The 26557-nt window shown below is 26.5% G+C and overlaps 1 protein-coding gene across 2 annotated transcripts; it reads right to left on the minus strand.

Annotated features, from left to right (window-relative positions):
* Positions 1-24757, minus strand: LOC111036396 (leucine-rich repeat flightless-interacting protein 2). 2 transcript variants are annotated; one of them, XM_022318412.1, is made up of 12 exons: positions 24482-24757; positions 22238-22371; positions 5817-5946; positions 3095-3249; positions 2887-3033; positions 2701-2817; positions 2178-2313; positions 821-964; positions 667-746; positions 486-590; positions 150-291; positions 1-74 (listed from the first exon to the last, which is right to left on the minus strand). In XM_022318412.1, the coding sequence occupies exons 2-11, from the start codon at positions 22328-22330 to the stop codon at positions 181-183; spliced, it is 1218 nt and encodes a 405-aa protein (XP_022174104.1). In that variant the 5' UTR covers positions 22331-22371; positions 24482-24757; the 3' UTR covers positions 1-74; positions 150-180. The 2 variants fall into 2 exon arrangements, with proteins under 2 accessions (XP_022174104.1, XP_022174103.1); XM_022318411.1 differs by lacking the exons at positions 22238-22371; positions 24482-24757 and adding an exon at positions 6182-6855.
* Positions 24758-26557: the final 1800 nt, after the last annotated feature.

Here is a 26557-nt window from a genome sequence, read left to right on the forward strand (position 1 = left end):
CACATCTTCCCATTATCAACTGTGTGATGTGACACTGATGATGAATGTAGATTGTATTGCACAACAAATCGCATCTAATAAAAATTTAAAAATTAGCAAATTGTATGAATGGTTGTGTTTCTGGAACTTTTAGAAAAATGATTACTTACAGTTTTGTTCGGTAGTGAATAACATAGTCTATTATAAATCTTTTAGTAAACTAGATTTGGCGTTCTTTAATTTGTCAAAGCGTTTCAACAAATGCATATTGGATGTCTCCAACTCTTCAACTTTTGCTTGAGCTTCTCGAAGCTATAACAAAAAAAATGTCCATTAAGAGAAAATAAAAACTACAAAATAGACAAATTATTATCATAATTTATTGATACCATACATTTGCTTACTTTTTATTTATAAAATTTAGATTATTATATCATATGTATATATATTTATGTTTAATTTAAAGGTTATATAAAGTAAACTATTTTATAAACAATATTCAATACCTCACGCTGTAGTTTTCGTTTTTCCAATTTCAGTTCATCTTCAGCTTTTTCAGATGCTTCCGAAGCTGTCTTATATCTAATAACTTGACTCTCAAGCCTAGCAACCTGAAATTAAGTATTATTATGTTAGTGAATGTTAGTTAAAATTAACCTAGAAAATAAAATAATGACTTTTATTTACATTTGCTTGTAATGTAGAAATATCTTGTTCAGCCTTTTGCCACTTGAATTTATAATCACCAAGAACTTTATTAGTTTCTTCTATAAAAAAAATGAATTATTAAATTTAATTATTGGTACTTTTTAAATTGCAATTGACACTCAGCCAATCTTACTTTGGGCATCTTCCAAATCGTCTGAATCTGTACCATTGTAATGGTTATCACTATGACGTTTGGCCTCTTGCAACTCTAATTTGAGCTGGTTAATTTCATCTATATAGCTGTTGCGTTCTTCAGTAAACTTTTTGAGTCGTACATCTAAATAATACCAAAATTATAAAAAAGAAATTGATTAAAATGAAAATCTAGTACTAAAAACCCTATGTATCATTGGATTAAACATACACTATTGTATGCAAAATGATTTTATATTCTATATTGCTGTTTTCAAAAATATTTTTTTATGTAGTTACTTAGCATTTTTGATACTAAAATTAGATTTTTTAGTATTTTGTATTGCATTTTTATATAGGAGCTAAAATGTACCAAATGAGCAATTTTTTTTCATAGTTCCAAATAAAGATTGTATAAACCTATACAATATGTATTAACTATTAATTGTTAACAATTTTGTATTATTGTATATTACTATATTCATTTTTTTATCAAATATTTGAAAAATATAGATCTGAAGAAAACTGCTTGAAGGTTGTGATTTTTACTAGTGGGCTGAAAAACTTTTATTTTGCAAGGTATATCTCAATATATATTTGCTATAATTTATAATTCCAATTATGAGTTATAACTAAAGAGCTGATTCTTAGAGTTTTATATATATATACTTAGCTTTATGTAGCTCAACAAGGGTAAATAATCTGGACAATTTATTCAGTGTAGAATTTGTAGAAAAAAATGTATTTTTAAAATCCAGCTCATATTTAATATTTAAGATAATACTGTATTATTTGTTCATGAAAGTCATATTTGTTAAATTCTAGGGTTGAAATGTTTCATCACACACACACAAAAAAAAATGTTTTTAATTTAAAAATAAAAAATTATAGAAATTGTACTATAATTTGTTTGTAATTGAAATGAAAATGTTTTAATTTATTTGGTTGTTTCAAGTGTCACTGAATTTAAATAATTTACCAAACAAAAAGTATGCAATAATTATTTTCAAGTTTAAGCGTATTAATACATTGTGTACAATTAATGGATGGTAAATGTAAATATTATTAATTTATAAAATTTAATGTTAACTTATATTATAATTTTTCTATAATATTTTCTTATTGTAACTGGTATACATAATTTTAAATTATATGAAGCAAAAAAGCATATTTTACCAGCTTGAGGATTATTAAGATAATATTTTAAGGTTCTTTAGAGCATATTAGAATTATATTTTAAACTTTCAAGAACTTAATAACCAGCTCTTTAGTTATAACATATTTATATACTATAAGTAATTAAAAGAAAAGATTGAAACAAACTAATAAAATATCAAACTTCATATTTATATACATACCTAAGCAACCTTCTCCTGCATCTTGTAACAATTGAGCATTTTCAACAGAAACTAAGGCACGTTTTATTTTACTATTACATTGGTCACTCTCACTTGAAAATTCTTGTTCTGTGCTGATTATTACTAGTCCTTTTTCCTAAAATTATAATTACAATAATTATTTATTCTTTAAATAGTTTGAACCAACTAATCCATATTATTTTAGTTTGTGGTTAGTAATAATTGTTTGTCGTCATACTACTTTCATATTTTTTTCCATTGTTCAAAATTATTTTCAAGTAACTTTAAATCAATCTACAGGAATTGTAACATTAAATAAATATAAAACACTGTTAGTAATAAAATAATACTGTACTAGTATTGTGCAAATTATACAAATTTTAATCAAGAATATATATTTTATATAATACAATTTTTCCAAAATGTCTAGGTTATTAAAATATTGTTAATAAAAAAAATCAAGGAAAAATTAATAATGTATTTAAAATTATAAATTAAACATTAGATTAGAATATTAATTTACCTCAATGAGTTTATCACGTTCTTCTAGTTCTTGTTGAAGTGTTATAGATTCTAGTTTTTGAGTAGCCAATAAACGTTTTAATTTTTCATTTTCCCTACAACTTTCTTTATGTTCTCGCTATAAATAAGTTAAACAATACAAAATATAAAAAAAAATTCTTAATAACTATAAAATAATTTCAAATACTTTTATATGCATAAGCTCTTCTTCAATATCAGTGTACTTGTCTTTATACAATTCTACCATATATGTCACAGCTGCTTTTTCATTGTCGAGTTGAGCATTTTGTACCATAGCTTTTCGAAACTTTTCTTCTAAGTCTTTTAATTCCATCTGAAAAATTTGATTATTATTTATTTCTTGAACTATTTAGAATTACACAACTCAGTCATACCCTAAAATCTCGAAAGTTAGGAGTAGATTCATCAAGAGAATCAACTGAATTACGTCGACTAGATTGGTAACTGTTGGTATTATGTATTGAACTAGCTGCTCTAGGACTGGCAGTGCTAGCAGCTACTCGTGATACTCGATTTGCTATAGTCCCATCTAAGAGATAAATTAAAATAATATAATAACTATTGTTGAACATAAATATTAAAACAGAGTATTTTTTTTCTTAATCAGACAATTCTTTAATTACAGGAACTTTATCATAAAACTTTGAAGTGTCACTTATCACAAACCAAACAATATGTAATCGAGTATAATATGGTACTCAAATATAATAAAAAAGAACAACCTTAAAAATTAGTCAGGCAAATATTTATAGAATTATATATTATAATCTAAATAAATAACTATTTTCATTTATTTTCTCTTTAATATTCTTTGATTTATTTTAGTAAAGCATTATTACATTTATTTAAATCATATAAATGTCCATAAAAAAAATTGTACATTTATATTTTTGGGAATTATTGGTTTTAGTAGGTATGAACTACTTACGAGGAACTATGTGTTAAATTTTCAAGCATAGCTATAAAAATTGAACATTAACTACAAAATAATTTGCAAATGTTTGTGAATTCGACAAATATTGTAAACATTTTAACTTCAGATGCCTATTAAATAAATCAATGGTTACGTATCTTAAATATTGCAAAATGGCTAAAATAGAAACTTAAAAGGAACCTTCTATTACATTTTCAAGCTCAATGACCGGAAGAAATTTTTTATTGCTAAAAAAATTTTAAAATTTGAATTATCTAGGTAGCGTAAGAAGTTGAAATGATTTGAAATTATACCCAGGGGCGCAATTTCAATAAAAAAACTGGGGGTGTTGAAGCCGGTGAAACTCGATTGTGTACGATTTTATCTCTACTTGGAACTATTTTGGATTGCCATTTTTTACCTTCTCAAGATATTTGGTTAGGTACTTGGTGAACTCATATCAATTTGATTTAAATATTGGATGTTTGTTTTCCGACTACATTTTAAACATACATACTTGGAGAATAGTTGTTTATTTTGGGCACAAGAGCCATCCGATAATCTCCGGTAAATATGCAACTATATATTTGATATAGCTAGGTAAAATAAATATAATTTTGGATTTATTTTTATTTTTTTTAAGTAGGTACGACTGATCGGTATGGATCTGAAAGTTTCATCGAACTTACAACGCTCAATTTCATAGCTCCCATCCTTCTGTCCATGCAGTTATAAATATTTTAAAAGAAACGCAAGAGATAAAACCTGCACGACAATTCAATCAGTATTCAAAGGTCGGATTAAAAAAAAAAAATGCTGATTTAATTCATATAAAAGAAGACAAGAAAGAATATAACAAGTATAACATTCATAAAAATACCATAAGATATTTGTCAAAAATTTGTTATTTAAGTGGTACCAAGGAATAACATTTTTTATTTTATTATTTTTAATTATTTTATTTTGTATACTATATTATAACATATTCGTCAAAAATTGAGTTTTTAAGTGGTGCCATAACTTAAGTCATTTTTTCAAAATTTAAACTTTACAGATCACAAAAAAAACATAGGTACATTAGGCAACGTTGCACAGCAAATCATCCGCAATCGTTTGAATTTTGGGTAAATATTAAAGTTAATGGTTAAATCATGTTCTCAAAAAGTTACATCGTACGCAATCGTGTGGTACCCGTTGAAGCCCCTTTATTTTTTTTCATATTACCTATGGTTGTGGATACCTGTATAATGACTATTCAAATTTAAATTAATATGAAACAATTTGAACTAATTTAAAAATTGAGGGTGCTAAGCACAAGCAAGCACCTTCCAAATTGCGACTATAGAAAATGATTATATATAAACATTTAATGAATATTTCAAGTATATACAGTATCCTACCTATATTCCTTTTTGAATTACAACAAAATATTTAAAATAGTTTAAGGAGAAATGGTTATTTTACGAGTATGAGATATAAAAAATTTTTTTTATGAATTTCAAACAAAATAATTTTACAATTTTGACAATTTTGACGAATTTAAAAAATCTTCAAATGCTCATATGACATTATTGTAAATGTACGCATTTTTTTTTATTCATGTATTTACAACTTACAACGAATCAAGTATTACATATTTAAGCTTTTTGGCCAAACAAATATTTTTTATAGACATTTATGGAAAACAATTTTAGGAAAGTTCACTGCGATAGTGCTGAATTCCCGGTTTCTAAACTAATTTTAATGTATATAAAGCAATAAACTATATAATTCTCCATTAGCTATTATACAGTTTAAAAATATTAAACTAGTTCTCCTATACGAATATTTTTAGATTTTGGAACAAGCTGAATATAATAGTGAAGCATATGATAACAATTTCAAGCAATAGTTAAGCGTAGAACAATGTATTTCAATGTTTTTAGATTGTGTAATACTGTATAACATTTACTAAACAAAAATTCAAGGACAGGAGTTTAGTTTGGGATGAAGACGATGATCACTTTCTGGTCTTAGTTTTATCTAGTGACAATATTCGTTCAGTAGCTTCAATATACTGTTAAAAAGCTTCAAAATCATTTATACCCAGCGTGTAGCGTCTAGTTAACAATACAATGTAACTAATAAGAATAACATACACACAAAGTTACAGAGATAGATACAAAAGTTTATTTTTTACTTGCCTGCAGCATGCATGTCAAAAGCTTTGTCTGCATTTTCTTCGGCTTCTTTTTGTTGGCGTTCAATTTCTCGCATACGAATTTCTCGAGCTTCTGCACGGGCTTGACGTCTTGCAGCCAAACGAGCTTCCGCCTGAAACAAAATAAAAATATTTGAATTAATAAATAAATATTGGCACTTAAACGGTTTAACTATAAATACCGTATCATGTACATCCTAAAAGATATGTGCAGTTTGCACTGTTAGTAAACATAAGAAAAACAAATGTACATGTACAATAAAATAACTAGTTTTAAGGTCTTATAACAACACTAGAATGTACCATCCAAGTAACCAGCAAGTTAATCATAATTATACTTATACGTACTTCATTATTACGCTTGTCCAGAAACGTTACAATTCCACCAGCTTCAGAATCACCACAGTAATTATAGCCATGACTAGAACCATTAGTCTGTACCTTCGTGTGTTCCCAAAGTGGACTAGACTGACGATCATTTAAAATACTATCAGATAACTCATCGATATCACTGATATCAGCAATAGAATATCCACAATAACTTTCGTCATCCTCTGACGAAGGATAGATATAATTAGTATCAGAATTGTATACTGGACGAATAGAATCAGTATTAATAGTCTTGCGCATTGAATTGAGAGCGGTTTTATCATTAACACATATGTGACAAGAATATGATCCATTATTATCTAGTATCAACTGGGATGATTGAACGACTTTAGAATATTCATATGGAGTCTCGTTGTTTAAGATATTCACCGCCGCATCCCTACAGTCATTAATACTGCTAGAGTACAGTGATGAGGACTCTTTCGGCGCAAAAGTAGAATTAGATGTATTCAATTCGATAGGCTCATTTACGAGTAATTTAGTATCTAATGATTTTTCATTTAAATTATCTTGAGTTTGATTTATGTATATATGAGTAATATGTGCTCCAGTAATCAGATCACACGATGTTACGTTCATTTTAATATGACTATCATTCTGCATGTCAAATGCTCAATTTGATGTATTTTTAACTAAATAAATAATAAACTAACAATTAACTGTACATGGAAATTTTAATTTCAATTAAGTGTATAGCATTAAATATAATTATTATTCACTGGTATTTTAGTAAGTTAATTTAAGTAGTCCATCAAAACAAAATATAAGTACCTAACGCAAACATAACACAGGCATACTTAATATATTGAATAGCTTACAACATTACATTAATACATTATATTATATTATTACGAAATAGGATAAATGAGTTTAGGTAGAAAATATAACCAAAACTAAGGTCATCATTTTTTGTAGATTCGGAGTAGAAACGTATTCCGTTTTTATTGAATTTTACGGAAAACAGTTTTGCGGGAAATAAAATAAAGCCTAAAAAGTTGCACTTATGATTATAAATTATACACGTCATACATTGAAAGTCAGCAATTTAATTGATCATATTCCTTATTTTTCTGAATCAGAAGTACAGTACCTATAGGTAGCTTAAATATTTAAATTTAATAAAAATATTATAATTAATACGAAAACAAAACATAATTAATACCGTAGTCAAATACCTATTTATAATTTAGGTGTAACTTGATAATGAATCAATAAATAATAATAAGTTTATTAAAAAAACTAGGTATTCATCATAAAAAAGGTTTTAACAAGTTTCATAAGTTTAGCAATAACATAAAATACTTCTTTGAAAGCATGTCAGCAAGCCATATGTTTTCTCATATTTTATCGGTATTTAAATTTTTCTGCGATAATCACCATTTTTAAATTATTATATTAATCATACTCATAACTTGCATACCATTTTAAATACTGTAAAAAGCCAAAGTACAAACGAAGGTAACGTTTTTAACTTACAGTTTTATAATAGATAAATTCACTTAAATATTAAAGCTGAACAACACAATATTAGTTCCGCCAAAACTCGAATTTGGTACTTACGATAATATGTTGTGTGAGTAGTTCAGAGAAAAATTTAATATGTAGTGGAGTAAGTTCGTAAACATCCTCTTAAAGAAAAATAATTAACTTATTTTAGTTAAATTGTTTATAGGTACAATAAGACCTTTCAAATAGTGAACATTTAAATTTTATTTGACAAATAACCAATACGTTAAACTTGAAGATCTCATACTGGATAACGAACTTTCAAAAATTTAAAAATATTAAGTCGATGATAAACTTTGAACTAAAAAAAAAATGTATAAGATACCTTGAATTGTACGGATATAGATATACCTATCATACCTATAGGATGATCTTTATTTTGGTGTGAAGTGAGTTAATTAGTTTTTCTAAAATACAAAAAGTTATAGGTAATAAGCTCTAATAATATAAATAAGTTAATAACAGCATAATATTTTACTATTTATACTTAATAACCACGTTCATGTTCTTCTCGATCGTCGATAGAATAATATTAGGTACTTTTATTAACAACTAACTTAAGTTGGTTACCAGTAACTAATTTTATCAAGTATAATAAGATACATACAGATACTTAATATGAATTATAATACTACTAAATATTAAAGTACTACATTATATTTAGAGGGAAAAATTCAGTATGTAACAATTAACAAAACAAATCAATGTTATCTATACTGTCGGTAATATACTACTACTATTACTACCACTACTTTTACTTATATTACTTTATCTATTATACATAATTTTCAAAGATATTTTTTGTGACCTTAATATTTTTATACCAATTGTTTCTTATTATGTGCGTTTACAGACCACAAAACAGAAAAAAATCTAATCAATATTCAAACTATTTATTGTTTAGGTCTAGTACCTATTATAGAGGAAAAACCAGTTGGTGATGTCATAAAGCTATTCGCAACAGGCAGAATGTGATTTACAGTAAATCATTTACTCACAAGTACACATTCACTACCGCAGTACCTATCGTAACATTTTTATACACGTATATGGTTATGTCTTAGGTATCAAATATAAATTCATCAAATTCGAAAATTATAAGCTAATTTCAACTTTAAGTTTAATCAGTTGATGCATATAATATTTAAAACAATACAACAAACATCAAAATATAATAATTCGAGACACCAGCTGTTCGCAGTGGTCTTGGTCCCACACATAGCGCGCGTTTTATAGTGGAGCATTAGTCATAGAGTTTTATTATAGATGTTTATTATGTTTATATTTGTACATTATGTAATTACTTATTAGTTATTAGGTACATTAGTTTATTAGGAACATAAGTAATTAAACAGCATAGTGTATGATGTATATTTGCCGGTAAATAATACAAGGATGAATGCAAACTTTATCTACCTATTGATGCAATAATGTGGAGTTTTTTAATTTTAATTTTAGAACAATTTGGTACGGTGGCTAAACAATAAATATTTTTGAAATTTGAAATTACTGAGTCGTTCCAAGGTGCAATGTATGGTTTTGGTTTATCTTTATCTTTAATATTTTTATTGATTTACTGTAAAAAAAACATTAAAAGGACACCCCACACCTGCATGTGCTGTCTCCGTCTTACAAACGCTTAACATAGCAAATTTACGATCAGATCACGTTTAATTCCGTTAGTTTTAAAATTAGAGTGAATTGACTTATCATGAAACGCGATGGTAAGAATATTATCTGTTTTCCTATTTTATTTTTTACGACAGTTCGATTTTTTAGCAAGTTGTGTGTAAATAATACAGCGAACCAACATAGGAACATAGATTATGTTCTTACTATCAAGTTTTATAATAGATCGATTTACTCTCATTTTTAAACAAACGTAATTAAACGTGATCTGCTAAGGTTAAATTTACTATGTTAAGCGTTTGTAAAACTTAGACAACACATGCGGGTGTGGCATTTTCTTAATTTCGTGCATATGAATGTAAGTAAGATAAATACCAAAGAAATATTGTAGTTTTATATTTTAGCATAATATAAATGTATTATGTATGATAGTTAGGTGGATCGGTTGTAATGGTGTTCGTACGTGACTTGTAGATTTTATCGGGTACGCGAGTCGGAAAAAAATATTAAAAATTCTAATTAAGACAAACTAAAAAAAAATTCATACCCTGAATTGATAAATTAAGTTCATAGTATTCTTAGGTTATGAGTTATTTTTTAAAAAACTAACATTTTAATTTTATTCTCAGCTCATAATTGGCAATAATTTGGTTTCTATTGTTACTTAATACGGCTAATATCGGCTATAAAATGATGCTAGTGAGAATGATTTCATATCTTTACATCAATAAGATATTAACCCAATAACTCATACTACCTAAGACCAATAACCAAATTACATAAAAAAATTAACTATATTATAGGCGACGTATTAATAATTTAATAGCGACAATAGCGTACTATTTTAATTACCTAACATTAATTAAGTAAAAGTTTTTTAGATGATTTAATGTCAGTTAATAGTAATAATAATAATAATAATAACGATTTAATTAATGCTAATATTTAAAAAAAAAAAAATTAAGAAAGTAGGCAATTTTTAAAAATTCAAAGAGAAATACGTCACGAATTTATGATGTAGGTCATAATTGAGATGACAAAAATTGTCAAGGATCAGTATTCAGTCACAGTATCGTAAAAAACGAACACAGAAATAAAGAAAACAAAATATAATATATCTATATTGTAAACTATATTTACTTATTTGCCTTATCTAAAAAAATACATTTAAATTAGTATTTTAAGTAAAACTAGAAGTATTGATGGTAAATACTAAAATTGTATTTACAACGAACATTTATTAATTATTAATAATTTTAAAACATTGGTAACTACATATGCCTCGAAATAATGTCACGCCTCACGACGGGTAATTTAATAGTCATATTATACGAAACGAAAAACCCTTAGTAAGTACATTACTCATTAATACTAATAAGTAGTAGTAAACCACAGCCCACAAGTAAAAGTAATATTAATCGTATACAAGTATAAGTCACGGCAACGTCATTCAAATAAAACGTAAAATGAATTACTAATCGAGACACAAGTGCAATGTGAATATATTAATAATGGTTACAAAGTAATTCAAGATTAACGTATAATTTAAGACGAATTTCGTACATCAAGACCATCACTAGGTATTGTTCTAAAAATTGGTCGTGATTGCTTCTGAAAATAAGGTAACTAACTAAAAAGTTATTTTCAGAGTATGTTTCGCATACTAGCTAATATAGCTAACAAGAATACAATATAAAGTAAAGTCTATACTTATTTAATACCTACTTACTTTTAGTTTTAGTACTTAAATTCGTAAGTAAGAACACAATATATATAGATATTGCCTTTAAAGAAGTTTTTGAGCATAAGATAAGAACTTTTATAACTGTAACTTGTTAGAATGAATGTTTGGTTGAACTGTATTATAGCTAACAATGATTTTAATTGAATGAATAATTCGAATTCAAACATACAGTTGTTGTTATTAACAGCGTAGTAATAAGCATTTTAAGAACTAACAGAAATAGTTGCAAACTTATACCTACTCTTAAAACGCCTACATAAATAAGTAATCTTATTTTCAAAACAAATAATACAAACTTTGTTTCTTATTTATTGTTATTTTAACATAATAAAATAAAATAAAATATATACCACTCATACTACTAATGAGCTTGGAATTTTTTTCACTTTGGCCACCATAATAGCTTCGAAACGAGTCAGAATTAAAATAAACGTAACGAAGCATACCTAAGCAATATGTATTACATCATAACAATTAATTTTAATGGCTTATACATACAATACACATATGCACGATTATGTATTATTTACTCTAGGTATACAAGTACAGTAAATTATTAAAAATGTAAAGGTTTTTTTTAAAGGTATTTAATGTCATAAAAAAACAAAATATTCATAGCATTTCAGTACATCAAATTGACGTCGTGCATACTGTATACAATTGTTGTAGTCGAATAAACTAAAGAATATACAATTATCAAGAATAAAAACGTAAAACAATACATAAATTAAACAAAATACCATAAGTTACTTCCCATATGAATATAATATGGTTACAGGTAATTCCCACTGAATCTATTCATCGCGAGATAAAATAATAATAATTTTATAATTGACCGACCAACGACCAAACAAATTTAACTATGAAAATATATTGAGATATAAGTATAAAACCGTTTATATTTTATTTTGTGCAACACGAGAACCACGATAATTGATACATTTTACAATATCCACAATAAATTCTATTAGCCATCAAGAAATAAATTGTCTAGTACTATGGACTCCATACATAATAAAAATTAAAAATCAATATACACTGCAGTATGAAATAAAATGTATTTCTAAGAAAAATATTTGAGAATAAAATTATGTATGTATGTATGTATGTATGTATGTATGTATGTATGTATGTATGAATAACGTATTGAATAATGACCAAAAATAAAGAAACTAGAAACAAGAACTCAGTATTTTAAGAACATGAAACATGATGTTTATTTTAATGAAATATTTTTCCTTGGATTAGAAAAGTATACAAAGAAATAAAAATATTTCAAGTTCTCACGCGGACACAGTCACACACCTTTAAACCTCTTATTGGTTTGACATCTTATCGGTTTATAACATATATTTACATCGTTAGGTTTTTTTTTTGAACAAAACAAAAATAAAAAATATCAGTATCGAGTAACGACAGAATAATGATGGTAAACACAAGTCTAGACTAAAAGTAATTTTCATTAAAACAAACGAAAAATAGTTATCGTGAGAACGATCGAAGAATGTCTAGAAAAAGTCCTTATAGACATTACTATAACACTGTAATATCAAAACCTCAATTCATGTACAATGCACAGGGTGTATTTTTAATGTAAGAAACTCATTATTTTGAAAATTATCAACAATTTTTGAGAATTTTTAAATTTTATATACTCATAGCTCGCTTGAAAATTAAAAAACACCGTAAGAAAACATGAGATATGTAATATATTTTTACTTATAAATTTGATAATAGGTCAAATTTTTCTATTATTTAAGTTCACTAAACAAAATAAGAAAGGGTGATCTTAAATGTACGTGGTTCGTTTTTCGTAAGACAGAGAAAACACACGCTGGTGTGGCGTTCATTAAAAATGCATTTTTTATTTAATCTCTTTTTTTATGATAATAAAAATTTATAACTTCTTACCTTCGCTCATTTTAACTTAAACTACTTTTATAATTTATAATTTGTAAAACAATAAAGTTATTAATAATCAATTACTCGTTCGAAATTCCATTTATATGTATAGAAATATTCCAAAAAATAATTTTCTTTGAAATATGAAACTGTATGTTGTCATTCTAAAAATTAGAAACTTAAACAAATGATAATGATAAAATATAATAGGTAGTGAAAATGTTATTACTTATTTTCAATGATTTCAAATAATAAAGTAAATAATTTTCGAAATAATAAGTATCTTATGTTTTAAAAAACACCCTGTTTATATTTCTACTGAATATGCTATATGTACATCTTACACGATTGCAAGTTATAACATTGAAATAATGTAAGTAAACAATGGTTTTATATAAGTATCTAATAAAAATACAAATCAAATGGAATATTTTAATTTTCATTAAACCACACATTTTTAAAAAAAATATCGAGAACCCGATGTAGAATAAGATAATAATAATACAATAATAATAAAATATTAAAATTCTATATTTGCACCGATGTTTATATTGTTATCTATATTTTACGAATATTTTACAATGGGTTAGTTAGTAGCTACAATGGGAAAAACATAAGATTTTATGTAACCATTTTAATGAATTTTTTTTTAAATAAAGTAAAGATATATCGAATAATAATCTTAAGAAACCATAAGAAACCGCGTATATAAGCTCAAAGTTTCAAAGATATAGACGTAAAAGTTAGAAATATTTGATATGTAAATCTAAGGCTTGTTAGGATAATTACGAATTAAAATTATACAAAAATAATATTTTAAGTCTTATTATTCTATAAATGGAAAACAGATAATAATCATTCAGGAATAAAAATTCTACCGAGCAGTATGTTATAGTGAAACTAATATATAAAATTCTCAACATACATCTCGTTTTAAGAAACTAGGCGCCAATTGATGCCACTGATTACATTAAAAATATTAGTGAATTATTTCAAAACAAAAAAAGATCTGTAGAAAAAAATGTATTATTGACATTCAGATATTTGTGCAAATACATATTCTATTGTACATTTTTGGTAGTTATTGAGAACTAACACTAACATTATACATTTGATCAATATTTCAAAAGTCAAAACTATTTTATATAATACTTCAGAGTTAAACATATTTTATATTTTGCAATGATGGAGCATAAATGTTTAAATACCAGATATTTGAATTACTTTAAATATGAATGCTTCAAAAAGTTGGTTTGATACATACAAAGGAGACTTCGAGTATTACGCATTTTAAATATTATAATGCAATATATTCGTAAATAAATAAAAACAATTTAAAATTATTTTAAAACGGATCTAAAACAACAAAGGTACAACAAAAAGAACGCGAACTACATAGCACAAACACGTACACGGACGCACACCCGTCGATAGAACATAGTATTGTATGTAATGAAAAATTAATAAGCAATACGGCATATCAAACCTAACCGTACTAGGTGTACGTAGCGAACTCTGGAAACCGGTTGGGCACGAGAAGCTAAATATTTCATTTAATAGGTCTAGGTGCTCCAAAGAAATAAATTTGATGCATGATAGCGTTATTAACATGGTTAATAATTTATTCTATTATTTATAATGTGAAATTATTCGGTCTAATATTTTTGAAGATACATTTAATAAATTTAAATATAATATCCTGCATAAAGAAAAATTTTGCATTTCAAAAAATTAGGAAGTTATTAAGTTCTAGCAATTATAACTTATCATTGTAAGTTATATAAAACTTATAACATACTACGTATTTTGACAAATATATATATATATCTACTCAAAAATGTTATAGGAATTTTAATATATTTTTAAATTAGATAAATTGATGTATCACCAAAAATCATAAATAATAATAACTAAAGTTAGGATGTTGATGACCTAAATAACACACAAAAATGCCCTAAAAAAAATGCAAAAAACCCCTAAAAAATGCTGTAAAAACTTCAAAAAATGACCTTAAAAATTATCTAAAATACTAATTAAGTGAAAAAACTTATTTATAAATAATAATTTTTATTAGAGATATGGGTAAAATAATGGGTGTAATAGTAATTTAAAATATGAATTATAAATATATTAAGCATTTAAATAATTCAATATATAACACTCAAAGAGTAAATCTTATCGGAACGCGATAAATGTAATCACAACAAAAACCCCACAATAATAATATTAAAATAATTATTTACAAATAGTAAAAATCCAAAGTTAGATTTTAAATAAATTAAATTTGTTTCCAAACTTGGGTGTAACATTTGCCCTAAAATCTATAATTTGTGAAAAATGCCCTAAAAGATGAAAAAATGACTTAAAAATGTTGAAAAATGACGTTAAAATAAAAAAAAATGCATTTATAGCTGAAAATGCAAAAAAATGCAAAATAAAATTAGAATATTCTGCATCAAGGGAGCATGAAACAAATTTTTAGCTAGGATAGCATTGTACAGAATAAAAGGGAAAAAATGCAAAAGTCATCAACATCCTAACTCTAATAATAACTAACCTAAACCAGAGGTTCCCAAAATTATTTTACCACACACGTATATGTTTATTACGGGCCAGATAGTACAAAACCGTGTTCAATATTTAAATTTCAAATTATCAGTGATAGAATAGTAAAAAATAAAAGTATTCGTTTATAACACCTCTGTATTTTTAAATATCTAATTAACAATAACAAAATGTCAGTACAAAGATGCACTTGAAAATTTGAAATTGGCAGGAAGTGGCAGGTTCAACTGTACTTAATATTACAAGTACGAGGTTATGTGTCGACGATTAAGAATTATTTACATATCTTCTCAAATCCGTGATAACAGTAATAATGTACAAAAAATATTAATAAATAATAATAATTTACAAAAATGTAAAATAATATTTTAATTTACAAACAGTGGCGTATTTAGTAATTTCAAGACACGTGCAACACAATATATTTTGCCTCACTCCCAAAATGTGAAAAAAAACTTTTGTTATTACTATTTCTTAAAACCTCTGAAATATTTCTAGGTTTTTTCCTAATATGAGAAGAGGGTGGGAGGGTACACATTTGCAGAGAAAATATTAATGAATCGTCAAGTCAACGTGTGTAACATACAAAATACAAATTTTACTCTCTGGGAATCGGGACCCATAGCCCCTACCTAGATACGCACCTGTCCACCACAAACTTCTAATATTTGGCCTTACGAATACAACTAGATGGCATTTTGTGTGCCACACAGTTTGTCGACCTTTTGGTGTGTTAAATTATTAAAATATGTATAGTTAAGGTATCAATGCAAATATAAATAAATAATAATGCAAAACATTTTTTGATTGTTTAAAGGTAGATTTGCATAATTGTGAAAGCAAGGCCCAATATTTCTTAGTACAGGTTTTTTTATGCAAAAATTACTCTTTTAAAATGTTTAAAATTTATAATTATTACTCATTATGTCCATGGATTGAAAATGCAATATAATTGGTACGGTCAGGACTCAGTAGCATAAAAAACCAATTCTCATCAATACACAAAAAAATAAGTTTTTAATTTCCTATATTTATTATAATAGTTATTAGTTCTGATTGAAAAGGTTCTATGCAGTATATAATAAAATATGATAAACATATGGTTGAAACTGAATTTAAAGGAAAAAAATGAACAAGTTGACTCATTTAATCCTAAAATGATTTATCAGACTAATTAAAATATTTTTTCATTTGCAAAATATTGGTTATACATTGCCAATAAGTTGAGTATATTATAGCTGTAAAGCATAACACCTATTAAGCCAATTATAATATGTATTGATATGAAATTTGATAGTTTGTTACCAAATAGAGCCAATTAATAAATTAGCTAACTACTATAGTTATGTAATGGGAAAAGTTTTTGTCCATTTTTCCTTGGAAAAAAGTGATAACATATAATATATAGATAATTAAAATACATAATAAAAAAATATTGTGATACAAATTAGATAAAAATTTTTTTTTATATATATTAAGTGGGAGCTCCAACATCTTTAGCTACCCCTATAAGTTAGCTATTGACACAAGGACTAAGAAATTTGACAATTTTATAACTTCAAGTGGTTATAATAAATCTATTTAAAATATTTTTAACTAGGGTCAATTTACAATAAGAGCCACAGTCACAGCGACAGTCACATGAGTTGTCTCTGTCTTACAAACATACAACATAACAAAATAAAGAGAATTGACCTATGACATTTCATATTGTATTGATATTTTAATTTTGAAGGAAGTTATGATCATTTTAATATTTGTAGTTGTAAAATGCTCATAACATGATCCATCTTCTTAAGAATTAGTAATTAATTTTTATTATAACTTGATACCTACAATTTACCACACATTTTATTTTATAACAAAATAATAATAAATTTGATAACATATACATACTAATACAATATTATAACACATTGAGTGTACAATAATTATATCAATACAATATCAAATACTAACATGTTCTGTGCTGACTGTTGAGGCCTACTGGCAAACCCAGGATTTTTCAATGAAGGGGGGGGGAGTGACTAAACAAAGTGTATTATAATTTTATATCTGTTACCTTACACTTGGTCATTTTTACTATATCCCGTAACCTCTACAGATAGAGAAAATGGTTCTATAAAACCGTTTTCAGAAATATCATGGTGTCTACTTTGCTTTTTATTATGTAAGATATATACCAAGAATGGGCAATTTAAAGTTACTAGAGGGCCAATTTTTAGAAATTTAAAATCTAGCGGGCCAGAGCATAGAAAGCAAAAAAAAAAGGTCATTCAAAATATACATTTTAATTAGCATTTATTTTGTTTATAATGATATAGGTAATACAAAAAGTGTTATTGAAAATAATTTAGTTAAATATTTAAATATAAATAGTTAAAATCGACTTGTGTACCCATACCTAATGCAATTTGAAAATGTAACGCGGGCCAGATAAAAAAGACTCGCGGGCTGAATGCGGCCGCCAGTTGCCCACCCCTGATATATACCATAATATGGCCATTGGGGGGGGGGAGGGGTTGAAGCTTCCTTAGCCCCTACCTGGGTACGCCAATGCTGAGTTCCATAATCTTCTTGAAGAATAAAATAAATATAAACTAAATCATTTGATGCAAAAATGTTGGTAATATTATTAATTTTTATGTAAAAACTAGATCTTAAAATTAAAAATACATTTTCATCATATTATATAAAAAATACCAACAAAGTGAATGATTAATAAAAGAAAAAAAAAATTTTGTAGTTTATTTCAAATGCATCACCATGCTAATCAGTTCCTTTGATATCTAACATGGCAATAAGTTATAACTAGGGCCAACAATTATATGCCCTAAAAATCTATAAAATATGTATGCAGTTATGCCCTAAAAATTACCAAAATATGCCCTTAAAATATGCTCTAAAAAAAAATGTTATTGTAAAAAAATGATTAAATGATTTTTTTTTTTTTTATGTATTATACAATTTATACTATAATAATACAATATTATTATTTATTGCCAATGAATAATGATTCACAAAAATGTGTGATATTAAAAAATATTTAAAATTAAAAAATTAAAATTAAAAAACAAAAACATTAATCAGATGATAAACATTTTAATTTTTACCCGATGTTATTACATTGAACAATTAATGATTTGTATAAGTTTTCAAACAGCATTGAGCGTCGATTGTCCGTTAACAAATTTTTGTAGCATGAAAAGGAACGTTCTACATCAACGGATGTAATAGGTGCGTATTTATAATGTAACAAATCGTTGCTGGTCAAATTTTCTGGAATACCTTCTAATGTGGATACATCACCGGATAATACTTTAGAAATTTTCGTAAGAATATGAAAACCATTATTTTTTTTAAAAACATCTTCACATTTTATATTAATATCAGTGCCATTTGTACCAATAACTTCACATATTTTACTTCGCGCAGTTTCTATTAATTTAATTGAGTCTGCTAGTAAAACATTCTGGCTTTCTAAAGATGTTATGGTAGTTGGTAAAAATCCATAGTTTGAATAAATAAAAGTTAAATTTGCTTCAACTTGATCTTGAGAAATTAATTTTTGAACTTTGTCTATTGAAACGGCGTCTTCAGGGTTCAATTTCTGTATTACATTTCGAATAGCTTCTATATGTTCGCAATAATACATTGAAGCAGAAATCCATGTACCCCATCTTGTTAATATAGGCGTTGGAGGCAATGGTATACCTGGAGCCTCAGTTTTAAACAAATCAATACGACTTGGCGCTTTTAAAAATATTTTTTTTGTGTTTGAGACAAGTTCGTCAATTTTTGGAAATTGACCACGAATTTTTTCTGCCACCCGGTGTAGCCCATGGGCCACACAAGTAACGTGGACCATTTTTGGATAAAAAGCTTGTAAACAATTAGCTGCCTTGACCATATAAGGAGCGGCATCGCTCAAAAACAAAAGTACATCAGGATGTCGGATTCCATTAGGCCATAATGTAAAAAGATACTGTTACCGATATAAGGACATATAATTGTTGACCCTAATAATTAGCGATTAAGATTAGATTACCACTTTTCATAAATGAGCTGAAATACCAATAATAAGGTATATGAGTGAAACAAATTAATATTTTGTAATTCCCGAGTTTTTAAGATCTTAAATATGCTCCAAAAATATACTAAAAGATAAAATATGCCCTAAAAATGCAAAAATACCATAATATGCAAAAATATGCGAAATAAAATTTTGTATACAGCATCGTTAGGTTATAAAACACATTTTGGTATAAACTAGCTATTTTTTTGACCAACCAATAAAAATATGCAAATTCATACAAGTGTTGGCCCTAGTTATAACTAAGTAGTATCTGTTTATCATGTGTTTTATGTTACTGATCAAGAATTTAGTCTTAAAATGATTTTAATGATAACTCTACTGTAATTATTGTCAGTAATGAGTAAAACATCTGTGGTGAAGTAATAGGTTATTATGAACCTATTGCCAAATAATGAGTGTACAATATAAGAATCATCCGATATACCCCCTATTATACATACAATTTTTGATGCACAAATATGTTGTAAAAAAGTGGTAAACATACTAGGACTAAGATCACTAGCATCCGAGCTTTCTCTGCTTATACTATAGGAAAAATAGTAACTAAAAAGAACATCATACTTTAGATTACACTAAAAAATATTCTTATGTTCGAACCTTAGTGCCTTACTAACAACAATGCAAATTTGCATTCGAACCATTTTTGTGCAGTTAGCTTAATTATATGATTGAATAATCAAACTTAAAGGGAATATTACCTGTGTTAGTACATCGGTATATTATGATTATAATCCAGAATTATATTCTCTTAAGGAGATTCGATACTGTGATTTTCTGTCTTTATCTAACACATGCACAACATAGGATTTTAGATGTGTTCTTCGCCAAACATACCAATTGATCTAATAAAGCAATAAGTATTCTAAAATCAAATTAGAATTTGTTGTCAAGACTACTTCAGATCAATTTCCCCACATTTTTGATACTATCTTTCAAATTTCTAAAAACGTTATATTAAAAAAAAAGTAATTAAAATATTGTCATTTTTCCTTTTTTTTGGAGAAGTTAAAATCAAAAATTTGGGGAAGTTGATCTCAAGTAGATTTGACAACAAATTCCAATCTTTCTCCAGAATTCGTATTGCTTCACTATATCAATTAGTACATTTGGCAAAGAACAAGTCTACAATCTGTGTGTTAGACTAAGACAGAAAATCATGGTATTGAATCCCCTTAAGACATCTAAAATATAATGCTTATATTGTCTCAATAACCTAAAAATCTGCTCCTTACATTCTCCTTAAAATTAGATAAATATTCAAAAACAATCAATGAACTTTGATATATTATGCTTTAATATTCAAATTTATAGTTTTAAAAAGTATTTTTTTTCATTTTATTAATTTTAAAATCTCAAATTCACAAACTATTTGGACATCTGATAAAAAAATATTTTATTTTAATTTTTTTAATTTTTATTTATTTAACGCCAAACGGCAATTTATAGATACATTGTAATAATTAGTGGATTACAAGAAGTGATAATAATGAAATAATATACAAGGAAAACATAGTTATAATTATAGACTTAAGTTTAAACTTATACTAAATAGTGTTCAGTTAAAAAGAGTACATGCTAAGGTAAAATAAAACTAAGTGTGTAAAACTAATATGTTGTTCTTAATCAGTAAAGAGTAGGTAATACTTAGTATGGTAATACCAGAGAACAAACATAATACAGTGACTTATAAGTAATATCATAGCATCTTTTTTCTTATTAAAATGAAAAAAATTGATGATATAGGTAAATGTTTAAGAAATAGTTTTTCAGATAACCTAATATAAAATTAAAGTAAATAAGGTAGTATTTTCTTCTCATAATACACAAACTATTCAAAATATGCTAAATAAACTAAATGTTCCATAACCCATGACATACTCTCAAATATGCAAGTGCAACATTTTGTCTATGAACTCTGTGTTGAATGGACTGTCAAATGTTTACTTTCACAACTTAAATTTTCTCATAAGACTACAAAATATACTCAGTACCGACAGTACCTGATGTTATGTGAAAACATATAAATCCGGACTATAATTATGATATCTTAATTTTTGAGTGAGTTATGATCATTTACAAATTGTATAATATCTTATGAACTCATAAACTCTCTAAAAAATTTAAATATTGTAAAATAACACAAATTTGTTTGTAGGTTTATTTGTAAGATAGAACCAACAGTTACAAGGGTAAAGTTTTCTTAAAGTCAATATATAATTATAAATTATAATGTATTATAAATGTATAATATAATTTATAGTATTCTGCTTAATACATAATTGTATAGCATTTGAATAGGTATATTCATCTAAATACACATTCTGATGTTAAAATTAATAAGTAGATAACTATGGGACAACTTTTAGCAGTATAATCAATGCTTTTAGTAAGCATGTTCCTTATCTATACAATAGTATAATAATTGAAATAATATTCTTACCTTAAATAATTAAAAAATATAATCATAACAAATAAGCATACCAAATAAAAACCAAGAGGTACAAACAAAAAAAATAAGTTAAAATTTTAAAGTACCTAAATCATAATACTACCATTTAACTAATTTACTTACTTCTTTAGCTATTTGGTCAAACGCTTGGTCTTCAGCATAATGTGTAGTAGGAAGTCTTCGACGACCACCAGTTGTTGAACTAGGACTATCCATTATAAAATAAATACCATCTTTGATTCAAATCTTGGTTGTTCCTAAAATTATTAAATTACATAAATTAATACTATAAGTAAATAATTTAATGTCTATTTAATTCCTAGACCAAATAAACAAAACCCACAAAATCAAAAATGGTTATAAGTTAAGGAGTTTAGTTGGCAGAACAAGAAAATTATGAAAAAATACTATATTAATATTTATAAAAGTAGTACCTTCAAAATATTTTATTATCAAACACAATATGAAATAATTAAGTAGAATAATAAATATAATTTAAAATAAAATATTATCTAGTGTAAATAGAAATATCTAGTTAATTAATGTAAGTATAATTCTAGATTATTAGATTCTTAGAAGTCACAATTTTGATTGGCAAATGAAAAATATCACCTTTAGTCAGTCAAACTACATTCAATCCATTTAGTATATACATATCATTGATCAGTCTAAGATATATTTAAGACTACAAGAATTTAGAATGAGATATTGGCTATTCTCCAAAATGTCATCCCGAGTGTCTTTTCATTTCCACATATTTTGATGGTGGCATATATAAAATAAGTAGTTAGGTATTGAAAACAACAAAATAAATAAGAAACTTATTGGGAACGAAGTTAGGTATCTATAGGTTTATTTACATTTATTTTAATCAAAAACATGCAAGTATGATTTAGAATTGACTTATAATTTGCTAGTGAAAATTTGATGATTTAATAGGTATCTAATTCGTAGGGCTCAGAACTTGATGCACTTAAAAAATACTAAATGTTCATGCACTTATTTGCGTGTGATAGAACAATAAATATGCTTTAAAAATATAAACTTATATTTTTTTTGCTCACAATTTTTGTATTTTATTATTTGTACTAAAAATTTATTAATAAATAGGAGAAATTCCCAGAAAATTGTGAAAATTAATTTCAAGCTTACCTACTCAGCAATAAATCGAATTGCACAAAAAAAAAAAAAACAATGCAAATGCGACAACTTCTGATCTTTACTAATTAGTATTTAGGTATAGAATTAAGTTTAAAATTGTAAATTGCAATTAACAAATTATTCGCTTAAATATAATAACTAGGCTAGAACACTGTGTTCAAAAACTAAAGGACCTTAGCTTTAATATTAATTAACAATGAAGAAGTTACCAATAAAGTCCAAGATTTCATTATTAAATAGCATTACCTATTTAGATTTTACTGAATGTATAATTTTGAGCTACTGTTTAAATCTACCTTGGAAACTAATAAATATAGATTATAAGTATATTATTAGATAAATTTAGGTACTAGGGCACTGTAAAACAGTGGATTGGGTAGTGTCATTGTTGAAGTTATTTATGTTTCTCAGAAATTGTTATTTTTTTACTTTACAGATTGCTTTTTTTCTTTTGAAAGCTATTGTTGACATTTTTTCATTATAAAGTTAAAAAAAGGGTTTTAACAAATTTGTATTATTAAATATCAAAAAAAAAACCTAACAATTAAAAAAATAGTAGTTTTTTTAACACTACACATATGACATCAAAATCAAAACATCAGAATCGTGTTAATATTATAAGACCAAAAACCTATTTAAAATCTATCCATCTGAATATAAAATGTTAGTATTGGATTTTTAATTAAAATGTTACAAATTGTATTGGCACCTACTATGTAGGTACAATCAATATTACAGATTTAATCAAATACACTCATATGTATGCATAACTTCAAAAATAACACAATGATTTTAGATGGCAAGACCAGAGCTACTACTTTCAAGTACAAGCACAACATTGCCAATAGGAACATAATATAATATCGATTGACGAGCACTAGCCAAATGTACAAGTCAAGTGTAAAGACTATAAAATACTCATATTCGTTAATAAGGCATGGACTGAATAAATAGTATGTGAAAACTCAAATCAAATGCATGGGCAGCTTTATTTTCATGGAAATAATATTGCAGGAACCAATTTTACGACAGCCCAAAACAGCCACCGTGCAATAGATTAATAGGTATGTTTGTAATTGGTAATATTGTTTAGAAAGCGTTGTGGAGCGGTGATATGAAGCCATGACCCGACAAAGCGTTCCATCCAGCACACATCGTATGCCGTCCGTTTTTCTCAACTGAAAAAGACTCAATCGTCGGACTTACCGTCACCGTCGTCGTTGATGTTGTTGTTGTCAGGCTGCGTCGTCTCCAATCCGTATGAGACGCGGTCCATCTGCGAGCATAAACTACACGGCACACGCGCGCGCGTACTATAATTCACGATTCGGCCCTAAGAGTTTTCAAAACATGTTTTGGAGAGACGCGAGAAGGCAATCGAACCAGCGAATTCGAAACGGCACTGGTTCTGGCGAAAACCGTGTAAGAGACAACAACAATAATTAAAATAATGATAATAATAATAATAATAAATTATTATTATTATTATGATGGTGATGATGATGATGATGATGATAATATACTACTACAACTACTACTACTACTACTACTACTACTACTACTACTACTACTACTACTAATAATAATAATAATAACAAAAACCGAAATTATTTTTCGAGTGAAAAAAAAATATTAAATAATAGATGATGTATATATAGGTAGCGGTAGGTAGTGAGACGAAAGAGCGTGTAAGTACGAGTATGTTAAATGTTTGAGTCGAGAAGAGAAGGATGCAGACACGCAGTGAGATTATAATGTTGTGTATATATGTAAGTATACATATGTATATATATTATATATATATATATATATATATATAAGTAGTACTTCAAACACAACACGGTCGGAGAGATGATAAAGTGAAAATCTCGTCGCGGCGGGTCGGAAAGAAACGTCGGTGGCCGTCGTGAACGATGGTGAAACGAGGCAGCGGAGGGAAACGAAAAATTGCCTATCTAGACCATACTGGCTCATATGTGTAGCGACATCTGTCCGCCGAAAATGTTATTCAATTACCAAAATTATTTTTAATAATAATAAATAATAGAATATACATTTCTAATATCACTCAAATATATTATTATAAATTTATAATCTACCTATATCCAGGGGCGTCTTTGAGGGGAGGAAGGGTGTGCAACGGCACCAGTAACTTAAAAAATATTAACAATTGGCAATCCATTAATACTCCAATGCGCCATCATAATTAACTTAAACATTATGATTTCGTATACGATATACCTAAAGGTAATATAAATAAAATATTTTTTTTTTCAAGTTTTTGTATATTTTTGGTCCATCAGGTTTATTGATTATACCTTATTTGCCTTTTTTTTCAAATAATAGTGCAATGGCTTTAATTACTTATAAGCTTTTAATTCTTTGAATTGCTAGCTATTTAAAAGTTGCATTGGTGGTGATTAGTCGTTATGAGTTTAAATTGGGATTATAGAAGGGAATGAAAGAATATTTACATAGGTTTGCATAGGTTACCAACATGTATGTATATAAATATATATATTTTTTAATGGCCTGGTAAAATGTAAAAAATTGGCCTGCCTAAAAGTTTGTACACCCAGAAAAGAACTGAAATAATGCCCCTGCCTATAACACTATTATAATAAGGAAGAAAAATCGATTGTTTGTTTGGAAAGCACTGTAATTCGGAATGGCTAAACTGTTTTTAAACATTTTTCATCACCAGTACCAAATAACTAAACTATCCCAACTTCAAAGGATCCATAGACTACAATTTATCTCGATAAGTGGCCTTTCGGTTTTTTTTTCATTGCAAATTTAACTTTTTATAGAAGATGAACCAATAATGTATTATTGTTTATCATAAGGTTGCTAATGGTTACATAAAATAAAATAGTTATTATGAACTCCTATGATTGAATATAATTTAAAAACTGTTTTTTATAGTCTGTTAAAACCATCAAAATTACGGTTTAAAATCTTTTAAGGATATTATAATGGGATGAATTGACTGGCATTATTGGAACTGTTAATTTCGATAAATTATGTTTCAAAAAAAGTCTAGGAACGATACTTCTAGCTTTTATATTAAAGCCAAAAGAATGTTATTAATGAAAAAAAAACAATTATGTGATTATGTCAAACAAATTTGAAAATTATACAATGTATAGAAAATGATAACATAAAGACAGAATGAAAATATAAAGTATCCTCAGTTATTGGTTTTTCAGTTACACCCCAAAACCAAAATTTATTTAACGTAAAAATTTCAGTTTTTCCTTCATTATTTTATTTTCTGTTTTT

Source organism: Myzus persicae, unplaced genomic scaffold, assembly GCF_001856785.1.
Source record: "Myzus persicae strain clone G006 unplaced genomic scaffold, MPER_G0061.0, whole genome shotgun sequence".
NCBI lineage: Eukaryota > Metazoa > Arthropoda > Insecta > Hemiptera > Aphididae > Myzus > Myzus persicae.